The 13,797-nt window shown below is 53.5% G+C and overlaps 1 protein-coding gene across 1 annotated transcript in view; it reads left to right on the forward strand.

Moving 5' to 3' along the window:
* Positions 1–11,990, forward strand: part of ANKH (ANKH inorganic pyrophosphate transport regulator) — a 125,860-nt gene extending 113,870 nt beyond the window's left edge. The window contains exons 9-12 of the mRNA XM_080803889.1: positions 5,040–5,169; positions 7,672–7,795; positions 8,423–8,522; positions 10,187–11,990. Of these exons, the coding sequence (XP_080660015.1) occupies positions 5,040–5,169; positions 7,672–7,795; positions 8,423–8,522; positions 10,187–10,300 (468 nt within the window). The 3' untranslated portion in view covers positions 10,301–11,990. The remainder of the gene's footprint in view (positions 1–5,039; positions 5,170–7,671; positions 7,796–8,422; positions 8,523–10,186) is intronic.
* The last annotated feature ends 1,807 nt before the right edge of the window (positions 11,991–13,797 follow it).

Here is a 13,797-nt window from a genome sequence, read left to right on the forward strand (position 1 = left end):
TCAGTACTGTGTTATTTTGGTGCTCTGATTGTTCTAGCTCTGGCTATCGGGAGCTCCTGTGTCCTTTGACACGTTACTCCAGGCTGATCATCTCGTATATTTCCTGCCCTGATCTTCGAATAAGCCACTTTTCTAAGAAGCCCTGGTTCCTTTTATTGGAGAATAAATAGAAAAACCCAGACCTGGGCACTGAATGGGTTGTTCCATTTTGCTGCCTACTTCCTAATGAGATAATATTGACAGCAAGCTCTGCAGGGGGGAAAAAAAAGCCAACCGCACACCTGCTCCAAGGAGAACAAATTCTGTTCATTGTCCGTAGTTTATTAGGTTTGTGTTCTGGTTTGGAAAAGTCAATGTCATTAGGCTCTGCAAATATTTGAGGAACACGGCATGTCATGGTCAGCTGGGAGGGCTTGTTCCCAGGGAAGCCACCTCTGGGCAACTCATTAGAATGACACTTTTCCTGAAATGTTCTTTGTTAGGTTAACTTCTGAAGCCTCTTGTTTTCAGAAACAGGCTGGTCAGAGGTGATCTGGTTGTTATTCTTAGGGGAAGATGACACGCAGATCGCTACTGATGGCCGCTTTTAACCAATGCCACGCCTACTTCTAAGTCGCACGTGTTCCTCTCTGGGCGATGCAGGGAGTAGTCACTTTCTCAGGAGCTTGCTGGAAGGCAGCGGGCGTTTTCACTGGAAGCACAGCAAAGGCAAAGGGACCGTATTTATAAATTTGGGGGAGAAGGGCACCTGGGTGGCTCAGATGGTTGGGCGTCTGCCTTCGGCTGAAGTCATGACCTCCAGGTCCTGGGATAGAGCCCCATGTCAGGTTCCTGGCTCGCTGGAGAGTCTCCCTCTCCCTCTGCCTCTCCCCCTGCTTATGCTCCCTCTGTCTCTCTCTCAAATGAATGTATTAAAAAATCTTTAAAAAAAAAAAAAAGAAGAAGAAGAAGAAATTTGAGGGAGAAAAGAAAGGAAGCGTTGAGGTAGGCAGTTTTCCTTCTCTTTGAATAGTTACCTGGGATTGCTAAAGCCCCAGACCAGACTGATGACTTTCAGCTTCCTTGTTCTAGAAGAGCCGGTCTAGGCGCTCGTGTATGTGACTGAAAGCTCCAGAGAGGCACCTCGGTGGCATGTGGCCTTGATGGGGTCCTTTAAGGGGTCCTTGGCACGGACGGAGACCAGATGGAGACTGGAGTCGCTCCGTGGGTCCAAGTCAAAACTGTGGAATTTGAAAGCGAAATATCAAGCCACCCTCCCAGAGGATCCGTTCGCGACCCCCTAAACCTCACTGTTTGGTTTGCAAGGGACCGGCACGGCGGCCCCTCCGTTCAGGCCGAGATGAGTATAAACATGTTGGGTGACAGGGACCCGCTCGCTGTTTCTGTGTCCTCGGATTGTACTCCCTCCTTCAAAGGTTCACTGATAATCTCATCGAAGGCACTGAAATCTTCCGAACGAACATTATCCATGTGGTGAAGCAAAGGGGAGGGTTTACCTGGCTTGGCCGCAGACGCTTCCTTGTACCACCATCTCGGACATGTGGTTACACCCGCCTTTTTCCTGGGTTTGTTGAAACCTAGCGGCGCCTTTACGGTGACTTACAAAACACAGAGAGATTGCAACGTGCAGCATTATCTCACAGAAAACCGCAGGCTAGAGTAGAAATACAGCATGCCAGTGATTCTCCTGGAAGCCTACGTTGTTTTTTTTTTAAAGATTTTATTTATATATTTGACAGAGAGAGATCACAAGTAGGCAGAGAGGCAGGCAGAAAGAGGGAGAGGGGAGCAGGCTCCCTGCTGAGCAGAGAGTCCGATGCGGGACTCGATCCCAGGACCCCGAGATCATGACCTGAGCCGAAGGCAGTGGCTTAACCCACTGAGCCACCCAGGCGCCCCTGGAAGCCTACGTTTTTAGGAGAATGTGCCCTAGGTATCTCCCTCCAACCAGGAAAACCCAGGATGGCTTGCCCTCCACAGCTCCTAAGGCACAAAGCAAGTCCAGACTTGGGGTGATGCTCACTTATCTTAATCTTTACGGCTTTGCTGCAATGGAAGATATTTGGAAGGACAGATGATCCGTCTCTTCGTCAGGGAAATGAATGGCGTCCCAGTCCCGTGCTCAGTGTCAATGTGAAGTTATAATTGCATGAAATTGCCTCCCTCCCTCCACCCGCCCCCTCCCCGAGCTGTAGGCGTGCATCTCAGCATTTCAGGCTGGCAGCTTTGCGGTGGGAAAAGATGACAAGGCCACTTGTCCGGGACACTAGGTAATAAATCCTCGGGGCTCTGGGTTGCTGGACGTAAGGAAGTGCTTTTCCCTTCGTGTCAAAAACGGGGTGTGAGGACGGGCATTAGGCAGGAGGGTTCAATGATTGTACAACTGTCACTTTTGAAAAGCAATGGAATATTCTTTCCAGATGCTGAAGAATGCACCAATGCAATAAAATGTCCATTACATTTATAAGGTGCAACATATTTATAACAGATCTTCCAAGGTATTTGAGAAAACACTTCAGGACAACATAGTTAATGAGACCAGCCTAATTCCATGAAACTTAATTTACCCAAAGACTGAAGGAGAGGGAGGGTATTCTGAAATTTCAGCATTCTGTTTTTATATGATTGTGATTCATTTGAACGTATTCACTTTTATTTTAAAGAAGACTCACTTGCCCCTGAAAAAAAGGAGAGAAAATATTTGGTGAAGTTGGCAGGTGGTTAGCGTTCTCCTCCAAAGCTCTGTTATTACATGTTGTAATTCAGGGATTGTCAATTATACACACACGAAGGTTAGAAAGTCAGTTCTCTGAGGATTGTTACCAACAGCCTTTCCCCTAGCCTGCGCACTCCTTCTTGTACTCCCTAAGCCCCCTACCGCCCCCCAGCTCTTTTGATGAGTTCCCACTGTGGCAAACTCTAGACAGCCGAGCTCTGATTCCCCACTTTTCTAAAAAAAAAAAATTGTAGTTTTTCCTGGACCTTCATCCTTGTCCTCACTGGGTCTCCTCTTCCAGCCAGTTTCAGTGCAAATCTTCTGACCTCTGGGCCTGTTCTCGGCCCTTCTGCGGTCTTCCCTGACCCCATCCCAGGGATTCCCCAGGCCTTTTTCTTGAAATCAATCCCGTATCTTTTTCTTCATCCGTGACTCCTCCCTTGGTCTGGCAGAGGATACCCCCAGCGGCTTCTTGAAAAAATGTTGTGTGGGAAGGAAATTCTTTGAGGCCTTGCACATGTGAAGATGTCTTTCTTCCAACACACTTGATTGATTCTGAGTTCTAGGCTGGAAACCGTTTTCCCTCCGAACTTACTGCTCTGGGTCTTCTGACTCTCGGTGTGAGCTTTCCAGCTGTCCGCCTCTGGAAGCTCCTAGAATCTTCTTGTCTCTGCCTCCAGCATTGCGTGTGCTCTACTGGGGGGTCTTCCTTCATCCATGATGCCGTGTCCACTGATGGACCCCACAAAGGTCTTCAGAGTCGTGTGGTTCAGCTCTCGGATTTTCACTGTTCTTTCTGGAACTCGTGTGATTTGAACGTTGGGCCTCCGCGATGGGTCTTTGATTTATCTTTTTTAAGCCCGTTCTGCTGTTCTTCCCGCATCGTTGTCCTGCTCCGTCTTTGTCGTAGATTTCTTCAACTTTATCTTACTGTCATTTTGTGAATTTTCTTATTTCTGATTTAATCTTTCTAATTTTCAGGAGTACTTTCTTGCTCTTTAAATGTCTTTTTAAAATAACATTTCCATTTGGGCCTCATTTCACGGGTGCAGGATCTTCTATCACTCTGAGAATATCAGTGGGGGAGAGTTTCCTCTCTTTCCCTCTCCCTCCGTGTGTGTGCACGCGTGTGCGCGCGCGTGTGTGCGTGTGTCCATCTCTCTGTCTCTCTGCTTTGTCTCTGTTTCCTCCCAAAATTTTTCCCCCCTGTTTGAGCCTCTTCCGCTTAGAGAGCATCCGTGAAGTCTGCTGATGCCTGCTTGTCTTCTCACTATTGGGGGCATCAGAAGCTGACCCGCAGCCATGCACGTGTGAGGTCGCCGATCCCCCGTGTGGGCCTCGTGGTGGCCAGTCTGGCACGGGAAGGGGGGTGACGCCTCACCAGTATCTTCCAGCCTCCAGATTCCTGGGTCTTCTCCCCGGGAGGGATGCAGCTGGTTTCCTGTGTTCCGGGAGCTGATCAGAGGAAAAAGACAGGACCTTTGACGTCATCCTTCCCTTAATTCCCCGTTTCTGGGCAGCAACTGTCCTCCACTGCAGAAGTGACATTCCAGGGCCCTCCCAAGGTCAGGGCCACACTCACCAGCTGTGCAGATGCGACTGTGCCCAAGCTGCTCACTAACTAGACTTCCCACCGGCCTGCTATTGGCCCCACCCTCACCCCCAGTTCCAGAAGGGCCCATTGCCACATTTCCTGACAGGGTGAGGCTGGGAAGGGCTGGAGACATCTCAGTCCCCACCCCTACCCCCTGCCATTCTGTGGGGGAGGGGTTCTGTGAAATCTGTGCACTCCTTGCCCGCCTGCTCTCCAAACGTGCACCTTCTGTGGCTGTTGCCTCTCACTCTCTAAACCAGACCTTGAAAAGCTCCCAAACCCATCATCAGTGTTAGTCTCACTGTTTCCTTTTCCGTTAGGTGCGTTGATTTGGGGTGGCCCTGCACGTGCAGATGTGGATGCCAAATGCTTTCGGGTCACTTCTCAGTCTTGGGGGAAAGCTGTAAAAATCCCATGACTCAGCACGCTCACCCTGGTCTCACTGAGCCGCTTAGCAATCTAGTTTCGCCTTCCATGAGAGCAGCTGGTCTCCCTCACTAGCCCGCCACGCACCTGCTGCAGGGGTCCCTCTGGGGGCCCCTTTGGGGTACCTGTGCCATATGGGTGGGGCTAGTGTTGAAGGTGAGAACAAGGCAGGAGGGCGGCAGCTGGAGGACTGATGGGCAATCCCCTGCCCTCCTTCCAACTCCGCGGGGTCACGAGACACCGGCTTTAATGTTGGTTCAATCATGTACTAATGACCTCACTGCCTGTCCTTTCTGCCCGCAGCTCTGTTTCGTGATGTTCTGGACGCCCAACGTTTCTGAGAAAATTCTGATCGACATCATCGGCGTGGACTTCGCCTTTGCAGAACTCTGCGTCGTTCCCCTGCGCATCTTCTCCTTCTTCCCGGTTCCAGGTAAAGACAGACAGAATGAAAGGAACATTCCTGTCACACCGCGTGCACGACGCGGTCTTCTTTCTTTGGAAATGTTTGCGATGATGTCCCAAACCGAAACGGTAAAATGTCACAGTGGATTGGAAAGGGGCAAACATGTCATCCAGTGGGCTGCAAGTCCAAGAAACACATCGAACAGACATAATTTGTTCCTTCAAGGACAGAGGTCGCAGACATGGTAAAAAGGAAGCACACCCAAAGGGACAGCGTGAGTTTTGGGGGGCCGTGGAACTGTTCCGTGCCCTGGTCGTGGCGATGGCTTCACAGATCTGTGTGTGTGTTAGAATTCTTAGATCTGTATGCTCCACGGTCAGTTTTATAATATGCTATTTAAAAAATAACATAAACAAAAAGGCAGATAGGCTATTAAAACCTGCAGATATACAAAGACAGAAAAACACTGCTGGAGTTAAGGCTCTGGGGGCAGGGCTGAGGCCAGACGGCATATGGCCAGAGAGAAAAATGTCCGTAGTCAAAAATAAGCCAGGCTGAAAATTCCCAAGCTGATTCTGTGGGAGGCGGTTTACTATACGGGGGTGAGGCTGTTCTTTATTAAATGAGAAAAGCAGGCTGCAGAGTCGTTGATTAGCATGCTGCTTTTTCTGTAACAGTCATACCACGCATGCTTGTCCGTGTGTGTCAAGTTCATGGTAAGTGCTCGGGTGTCCACTTACTGTTCCTGGAAGCAGTTCACCAAACTGGTACCCGTGATTGCCTCTGGAAAGCAGGACCAGGGGCTGGGGAGTCAGGCCGGGAGAAAGGCCTCTCTCTGTACTGCATTCCTTCCCGCACCTTTTCAGTTCTATACCAAGTGCATGTCATTGCTTATTCCAAAAACATATTGCCCAGGGGTGCCTGGCTGGCTCAGACGGAAGAGCTTGCCGCGCTTGATCTCAGGGTTGTGAGTTCGAGTCCCGTGGTGGATGTAGAGATGACTTAAAAATAAAATCTTAAAAAAAAAATTAAAGCCCAAATAATCCACTAAATCATTCAGCTGAGAAGGCAGAAGGGACAAAGCCACAGTTAAGAAGTGGGCCGCAGAGCTAGAGGAGGCCAGGGCCACTGGTGCCATCCCTGCATTGGATCCGAGCTCTTGGATGCCGCGCCTTTCTGGAGGCTGGGTCTCTCAGGTGTCACCTTCCCCGCTGTGGAAGAAATGGAGGCGTAGAAGATCGTGGCCGCGGGGTGGCGTCTGGTCTTTGTCAGCGGACACTGGGGGAGCCACGCTGTGGAGGGTGACCCCACCTGGAGCAAGGCTGCCCCCTGCTGGAGATGAAGGCATGTGCCGCTCCTTCCCTGGATTCAACTGGTTGGAGGGCGGGGGTCCCAGACAAGTCCTGCGGGGACTGGACTGGGTTTAGTCTCTGGACTCCCTTCTGTCTCTGTCACACGGAGGGCGCCGGTCCAGCCGTCACACCCCACCTGTCTTTGCAGCCTGCGGGGTTCAGGCCCAGCGGCTGAGCCTGCCAGCGGGTGCCCACCCTCTGCCTCGCCCAAGCCCTAGGGTGTGTCTGCGCCTCATAAACACAAGGCTTCCACCCCGGGCGGGCAGGGCCCCCCCGGAGACGAGGAAGACAGGAGTGTCTTCTTCTGAATGTACCCTGGGCATGCGTTTTTACCCCAGGACTCTGCCGGGCTTTGCCTACCGTGGGAGGGCTAAGCCATAGCTCCCAACAGCCCCTTGCGGTGGCGGATCAGGTCTGAACATCCAGGCACTTCCTCCTGACAGGCGTGTCTGCGCCCAGAGCCCTCGTCCGAGCCCTGGCTGGGTGCCCCATCCGCCCCCACACTTCCCGGGACGGACGGGCAGCCTGTAGAGGAATGCAAGGCGAGGCCCTCGGGAGCAGTGACAGAAGCGGGGTGGCTACTAGGGAAGGAGAGGAGATGAGCAGGGCGCCAGCGGTCCAGGGTGGCTGGGAAGGAACTAGGGAAGCCCCATCGTTCCCTCTCCCCGCTCTAGTCTCCACATCCCCCCACCCCCAGGAAGACAGGCCTTCTGGTCCTGCTTCCCTCCTCACCCACAGTCCAACTGGACCTCTGGCAAATTGTGGCTTTTCCCTGTGTTTTCTCTTCTAAGGAGGAGAGATCAGAGCTTGAGGCGAGGCTGGGGCGGGATGGAGGTTGCGGCGGGGGCAGGGTGGGCAGGACCGTCCCAGGGCCAGCCCAGGTCCAGCGGAAGACGGACGGCAGTCACAGCGGAGAAAGGCAGCTGCCGGCAACCCTCTGTCTGGAGGCTAAGGGCCGCAGTGACGTGGGAGCCCGGAAGGGACAGGGCTGTCACAGGCTTGGGAGCAGGGTCAGGAGCCCTGGCTGGAAGCTGTGGCCAGCCCAGGGCTGCGGCAGCAAGGCCTGGGTCCGTACGCAGCCGCCCCACGACCTCGGGTGTGCTGGCGAGGCACGGGGGAGAGCGTGAGGACTAGGAGAAGCAGGGCGTCCTTGACCAGACCTCTACTGTCCCCTCAGTCACTGTGAGGGCCCATCTCACCGGGTGGCTGATGACTCTGAAGAAGACCTTCGTGCTGGCCCCCAGCTCCGTGCTGCGGATCATCGTCCTCATCACCAGCCTCGTGGTCCTGCCCTACCTGGGGTATGTCTCGGGGCGGGAGGCGGGGGGTATGATGCTGGCCAGGGGGAGGGGGGAGGAGCCCGGGGCTGAGAGTCCTTCTGCCTCTTCTGACCTTCGTGTCCCATCCCCAGGCATACCCAGAATTAGAAATGCAGCGTGACACCTTCTTTCTCTGCCCAGGCAGTAGGTGGAGGGTAGCTCAGCAACATTCTAGAAGAGTACTTTTGGGGTCAAGCCCATACACCCTATTCAGTGAGCACCTGCTACAGGCGGCAGGCACGGGAAGGGGAAACACAAAGGAGGAAGGACATCGTGACCCCGCCCTCAGAGCTCCCGTCTCTGTACAGAGACGAGGGCAGGAAGGGCTGTGGGCTGTCGAGTAAGGGGGACATGACCCACGGCCCAGCCAGCAGTGTGGGGCCAAGACCTGGACGGGGAGTGGGGGACAGCTCACCTCGGAGCTCCAGGTCCCCTCCCCACGCAGGGGGTGGGGGCCGCCGCGTATTAGGTGCAGCCTTACCCGCAGAGCTCGGGGACAATTGGTTCCTCTCTTGTCTGCACCTTTCCTGGGCTTCCGCTGGGTTTCCGCTCTGCCTGTGCCTCGGCCCGGCTTTAACAGACCAGTGGCCTTTGTGTTCTCATCCCCAGGGTACACGGAGCCACTCTGGGCGTGGGCTCCCTCCTGGCAGGGTTCGTGGGAGAATCCACCATGGTCGCCATAGCCGCGTGCTACGTCTATCGGAAACAGGTGAGCCTGGCCCCAGACCCGCACACCTGCGCTGGCGTGAAGCCTCCCCAGGTGCAGGGGCCCCTGAGTGGCTCCCTGAAGGCCCATGGCGGGAGGCAGCCGCGGGCGAGGGGGGCAAGGGGAGCCCACAGTCATTCCCCACCTCAGCTGGACCCGCGCTGCTCACCGGAACTTGGGGCCCTCCTGCGTGTCAGGGACCCTCGTGGTCAGAGCTGCTCAGTCCTGGGTCAGGTTCAATAGCAAGGGGACACCTTAGTGTCCCCTTAGCAAGGGGACACCCGCCTTGTCTCAAAAGGCAGCCAAACTGCTCAGGAGAGACGGCGGAGAATGGATACAGTCCTGCATCCTAGTGTTTCCTCAGGAGAACTACAAATTGTAGAAACTAAGTAACGCTTTGACCATGTGAGAAAATGCTGAAACTGATCTGCCCTCTAAGTCCTTATAAACTCGGACTGTACTGCGGAGGAAGGACCGGTCTAGCAAGTGTTGGCTGGTCAGGATGCCCTCCCCCACCCTGCCCCTGCACATCCCTCCCCCTCTTCAACCCCAGACCTCCTGGCCCTTCAGGAAGTCTTCTCAGCTGCTCACCACGCACGCGAGCGTGAGCGCGTGCACACACACGCACACACACACACACTACATACTCTAGCACGTAATTCGTTTATCCTGCAGGGCTACCTAGCTGTTTGGGGATATAGTCCTACGGTTATGACTGCTTAGGGGGCAGGAGGGAGAGGATTAGCCAGGGAGGGGCTGGGGGGAGGGAAGGGAAGGTGCCCCAGGACAGATCTCTGGAGCTCCCCAGTGCTATACCCCAGCCACGGCAGCTGGGTGGCGAGGGCTGAACTTGGCAGAGATTTGGACCCAACCAAGATCAGGGTTTTACCTACAAATGAGATGAAACGAAAGAGGCACAGGACACAGAAGTGATTATAACTGTTGAGCATTTCATTTAAGCTGATGAGACGGGAGAGGAGTCAAGAAGGCCCGTGGGGTGTAGGGACAGGGGCCTGAAGCGGGGCGGGCAGTGGCAAGAGGTGGAGAACTGTGTCCTTGCAGCTGGCCTGTCAGTGAGACCAAGGGTGTCGATAATGACAGGGTCTCCAGTGAGCCAAGAATGGCAGGTTGGGTGGGGGGGGGCGGCGCTGGAGAACCCGATCCCCAAGGAGAAGGGGTCAGGGCACAGAGAGGTATTTACTGCAAGGCAGGCAAAACGGCAGCGCAGTCACCAGGAATTGGGACGGCCAACCAGCAGAGTGGGAGAGACACACAGACCTGGGGTGGCCTGGAGGGGAGGGCCCCAAGCTCATCCCCAGGGAGCACAGTCTGCATGTGGCTGGATGAGATGGCTGGGCAGGCGCTGCCACCGTTGTGGGGGGGGGGGGCAGAGGCAGGTCCCCATCAACTGCCTGTGCTCTCTGGGCATAGGGGAGGCAGCCAGGATCCCCCAAAACGCCTAGCACAGCGCCAGGCCCCCCCGAGTAACCAGACAGAAAGGAATATGCCGAATCAGATGCAGCCTCGGGGACGTCACCCCAACCAGAAACGGGACCCAGGTCTGCAACGAGGGGCCCCCTGAGACCCAGGCAGCTGCTGCCCGCTCGTGGCTCTGCGGTGACACGTCCCTGACCCAGCCCTACACTCATGAGTCTTCTTGGGTTTAGAAAAAGAAGATGGAGAACGAGACAGCGGCCGAGGGGGAGGACTCGGCCATGACAGACATACCACCGGCAGAGGAGGGGACCGACGTGGTGGAAATGCGAGAGGAGAACGACTAAGGAGCGGGACGCGGGGACAGCAGGGCAGCCGAGGGGGCAGCGCAGCGACATCTCCTCTCCCGTCGTGCTTGCTTTCTTCTGCTGGGGGGTTTGGATTTGGGTTTGGGTTTGGGTCAGGGAAGAGGCCTCGCCGTGAAGGTCTCGCGGAGACTCTGCGGCATACTGGGTGCGCCCACTCGGCTGCGGGGACCCGAACAGCGGTCTCTGCCATCGCCTCCTGCACACGAACAGAACAATGAGTTCACGCCCCCGCTTCCCCCGAAATCCCGAAGGCGCAGCTGCCTCTAGAACAGCCTGTCTCCTCCTCCGCCCTCGGACAATCTCCACTCGGAACCAAAGGACTGCGGCTGTGCCAGCGGCGCCCTCGGCCGCCCTCGGCCACCCCCGCCCACGGCCGGCCTGGACGCTGTCCCTCCGCATCTCTCTTCCGAATCCACACGCTACAGCTCGGCTCCCTCTGGCTGGCTTCCCGGGAACACGGCTGTGCGGAGAGACGCGGCCTCGGAGGCCTTGCACCCTGCACAGCCTGCGGCCACCAACGGCCCCCCGCCCCCATGCAGAGCGTCCGCGACGGGCGGCGGCCCGGCCTGGCCGTTCACACTGACCGGTACCTTTGTGAACGCACCGCGCGGCCGGACAGACGGCCAGGCCTGCCCTCCCGTGGGAAGGTTCGGGCCGCGAGGGGCGTAGCGGACTGAACGAGAGCATTTCACCGGCATTTTCCTAGGTTTGAGCGAGCTCCCACCTTTCAGGCCCCGCCGTGTACATACATGAGCTAACTTTTTTTAAGTTGTCAGGACAGCGCATCTCCAAATGTCAGCATCCTCAGGCATGACTTTCCCCGAAGGCTTGTTTTTCACTCACCTTTCCTGAAGACGGCGCTAGAGCAAGTGAAACGGAGCGTTCTAACTTCACATCCTTAGTTTTTAAAAAAGTGAACGGAAGCTTTAAGTCATAATCTAGCATTCTAATGCCAGGTTGCTGTATTGTAACTTTCGAAGTAGATTCATTACCTGGTTCCGCTACTCTTAGTCATAACCATGCGGGACAGGTAATTTCACGCCACACGATAAAGCAAGACATTTTCTAAGCGATAGCAAAGTCACTATGTGATATTCCCTGAAATGACACATTTGAGATCCATTTAGTGCAGTATATTTTTCTAAGTTTTGGAAAGCGGGTTTTTTCTTTAAAAAATTATGGACACAGTTCACTAAATTCTTGATTTAGTCAAAATTCCTAGACGGAAAGAACCTAAACACAAAAATATTTTAAAGATATAAATATATACTGTATATGTTATGTAATTTATTTTAGGCTATAATACATTTCCTATTTTCGCATTTTCAATAAAATGTCTCTAATACAATACGGTGATTGCTCGTGTGCTCCACAGACCTGCAGTTGAAACGTATTGTATCGATGAACATTGTATTTTATTTACAGCAGTTTTACAGAGTCTGTCATTTGTATATAAATGTAAGGCTCAATAAATGAGGAGAGAACTATTTTTCATTATGGGTGGCAGGGGTATAAATAGGTCAGCTGGCATAGAGAACAGTGGGAATGGAAATATACACTGGAAGGGGCAAAAAAGAAAAAAAGGAAGAAAAAGGCAAGCCTTTCGTGTTCATTGTTTTCAGTGCTGTGTAATCATATTGTTCCTCGTTTAAAAAAAAAAAAAAAAGAATGTAAGGGCGTAAAGTCAGCCATGAACATCACAGGGCTGCATTCACATTTCTGGACATCAAGTGACCTTGGGTGTGTCCACCATGGGGACAGATTTTCATGTGCTTCCTCTGAGAGACTTTTCCTCCATATAGATGAGTGCTGGAAATTACGATGGGTAGCTCTCGGCTGGTTTCAGGGGCAGATCTGAGAAGAGGGGAAAAAAAACGTCTAATTGTATCAGCTTTTTAAAAGTACATGACTAGAAAATTAAACAGCAGTATTTTTTAACATGTGTGACTATCTCATGCTTGCGGGGCTAGAGCGTGAAGATCAAACTGAAAAAGCCACCTCTCTCTCCCTAAGTCAGGGACAGCTCAGCTAGAGAGCCTTCATTACACAACTAGAATGTGTCGCTAGGACCTCAGAGACACCGTCGGTGATGAACGGGCCATAAATATGTGGCGACTGTCTCAGAGAACACGGGAAGCCACCCCACACCCAGACCACGATGACAGACATTGTGCGGGACGCGTCCAAAACCTTCCGCCTTGAAGCACGCCATCCCTCACACAGTTCCTCCCCGTGGGCTAATTTCATTCGTGGCCTACCACACACGCCTTAGCTTCTAAAGCAGGACACGGTGTTGGCACCCTCAGATGGGAAAGGCGGTCGGAAGAGGGAGGGGGACAGGACACTGCTCCATACCACTTTCCAGAGTAAGGAGGGCCACACCTTTGACTTTGCTGGCCAAAAAACCAGATTTCCCCAACACAGGTTTCTTTTTTCTTGCCAGTCGCTTAGCGGACAGGTATAATTAGAAGGGCATGGTGCCTGGGAGAGTCACAGGTCAAGGACTGTGAAAAGACCAAGTGTGACTTTCTCCATGTCGGGTGATCCTTGTAGACAAATATAACCTGAAACGACAGGGGCACAAAGCCGTCTTCAAACGCTGAGAAGTGAGTTGGGGCAGCTCAAAGCAGTCTTTCTATACTGAGGGTTTTCCCAAGTCAGAGGCTCCTTGCTTTTTTTGAGGGTCATAAGCCAGGTCATTCTACGCATGAAGGTGTCGTGTGCTCTGTTCCACTCGGAGCTTGCTGGCACAGGGCATCAGATGCCCGAGAAGTGAGCGGAAAGAACCAGGCGAGACTCGCTGCAGGAAAGTCATGATAGGGCTGCACCTGTTGGTGTGAGGCTCGGGGGCCTGTTGAGAGGTTTGCCTACTGGCCAGAACCCCTCGCCTGACTGGGATTCTTTCATTGGGTCATGGGGGGCCATTGGTTTACAAAACGGGGTGGAAGCCAGGCATGGCCCCTTGCTGCCTGTGTTGGGTCTGTCTTCTCCCCAAGGTCGTCTTGTTCTGCGTTGGTTTCATGGGCTCGGCCTGAGCACGTGGCTTGGCTTTGGAAATGTCCATGAATGGTTGATACCCTCAGAAAAAATAGCTTTCAGTGTTGTTTGGGATATATCGGGTGGGGCCAAGGAACGCTTTGGTATGGTAGCAAATACACTTTTTCATTATTTGCGTCCTACCAATAAATAACTTTGGGAAGTGAAGAGGGCAGGGGCCCACGAGGAGGGAGGCCCAGGGAGGGGCTCCACCATAGTCAAGCTCCATCCGGTTGAAAGTTCTCCAAACCCCAAGACATTTCCCAGCCAGGATCCAGCTCTGCAGTCAAGGGCAGCCTTTTCTGGATCTCTCTCAGGGTTGGGATAGTCATTACATTTCCCCAGTATGACAAAAGTTCTTCAAAGATAGCTTAAAGTAACAAGTGAAAAAAACTCAACAGCTCCCTACCCTAATTGTTCCCCATTTGGGCTTTTTTCTT

Source organism: Martes martes (genome assembly GCF_963455335.1).
Source record: "Martes martes genome assembly, chromosome: 5".
NCBI classification, from domain to species: Eukaryota; Metazoa; Chordata; class Mammalia; order Carnivora; family Mustelidae; genus Martes; species Martes martes.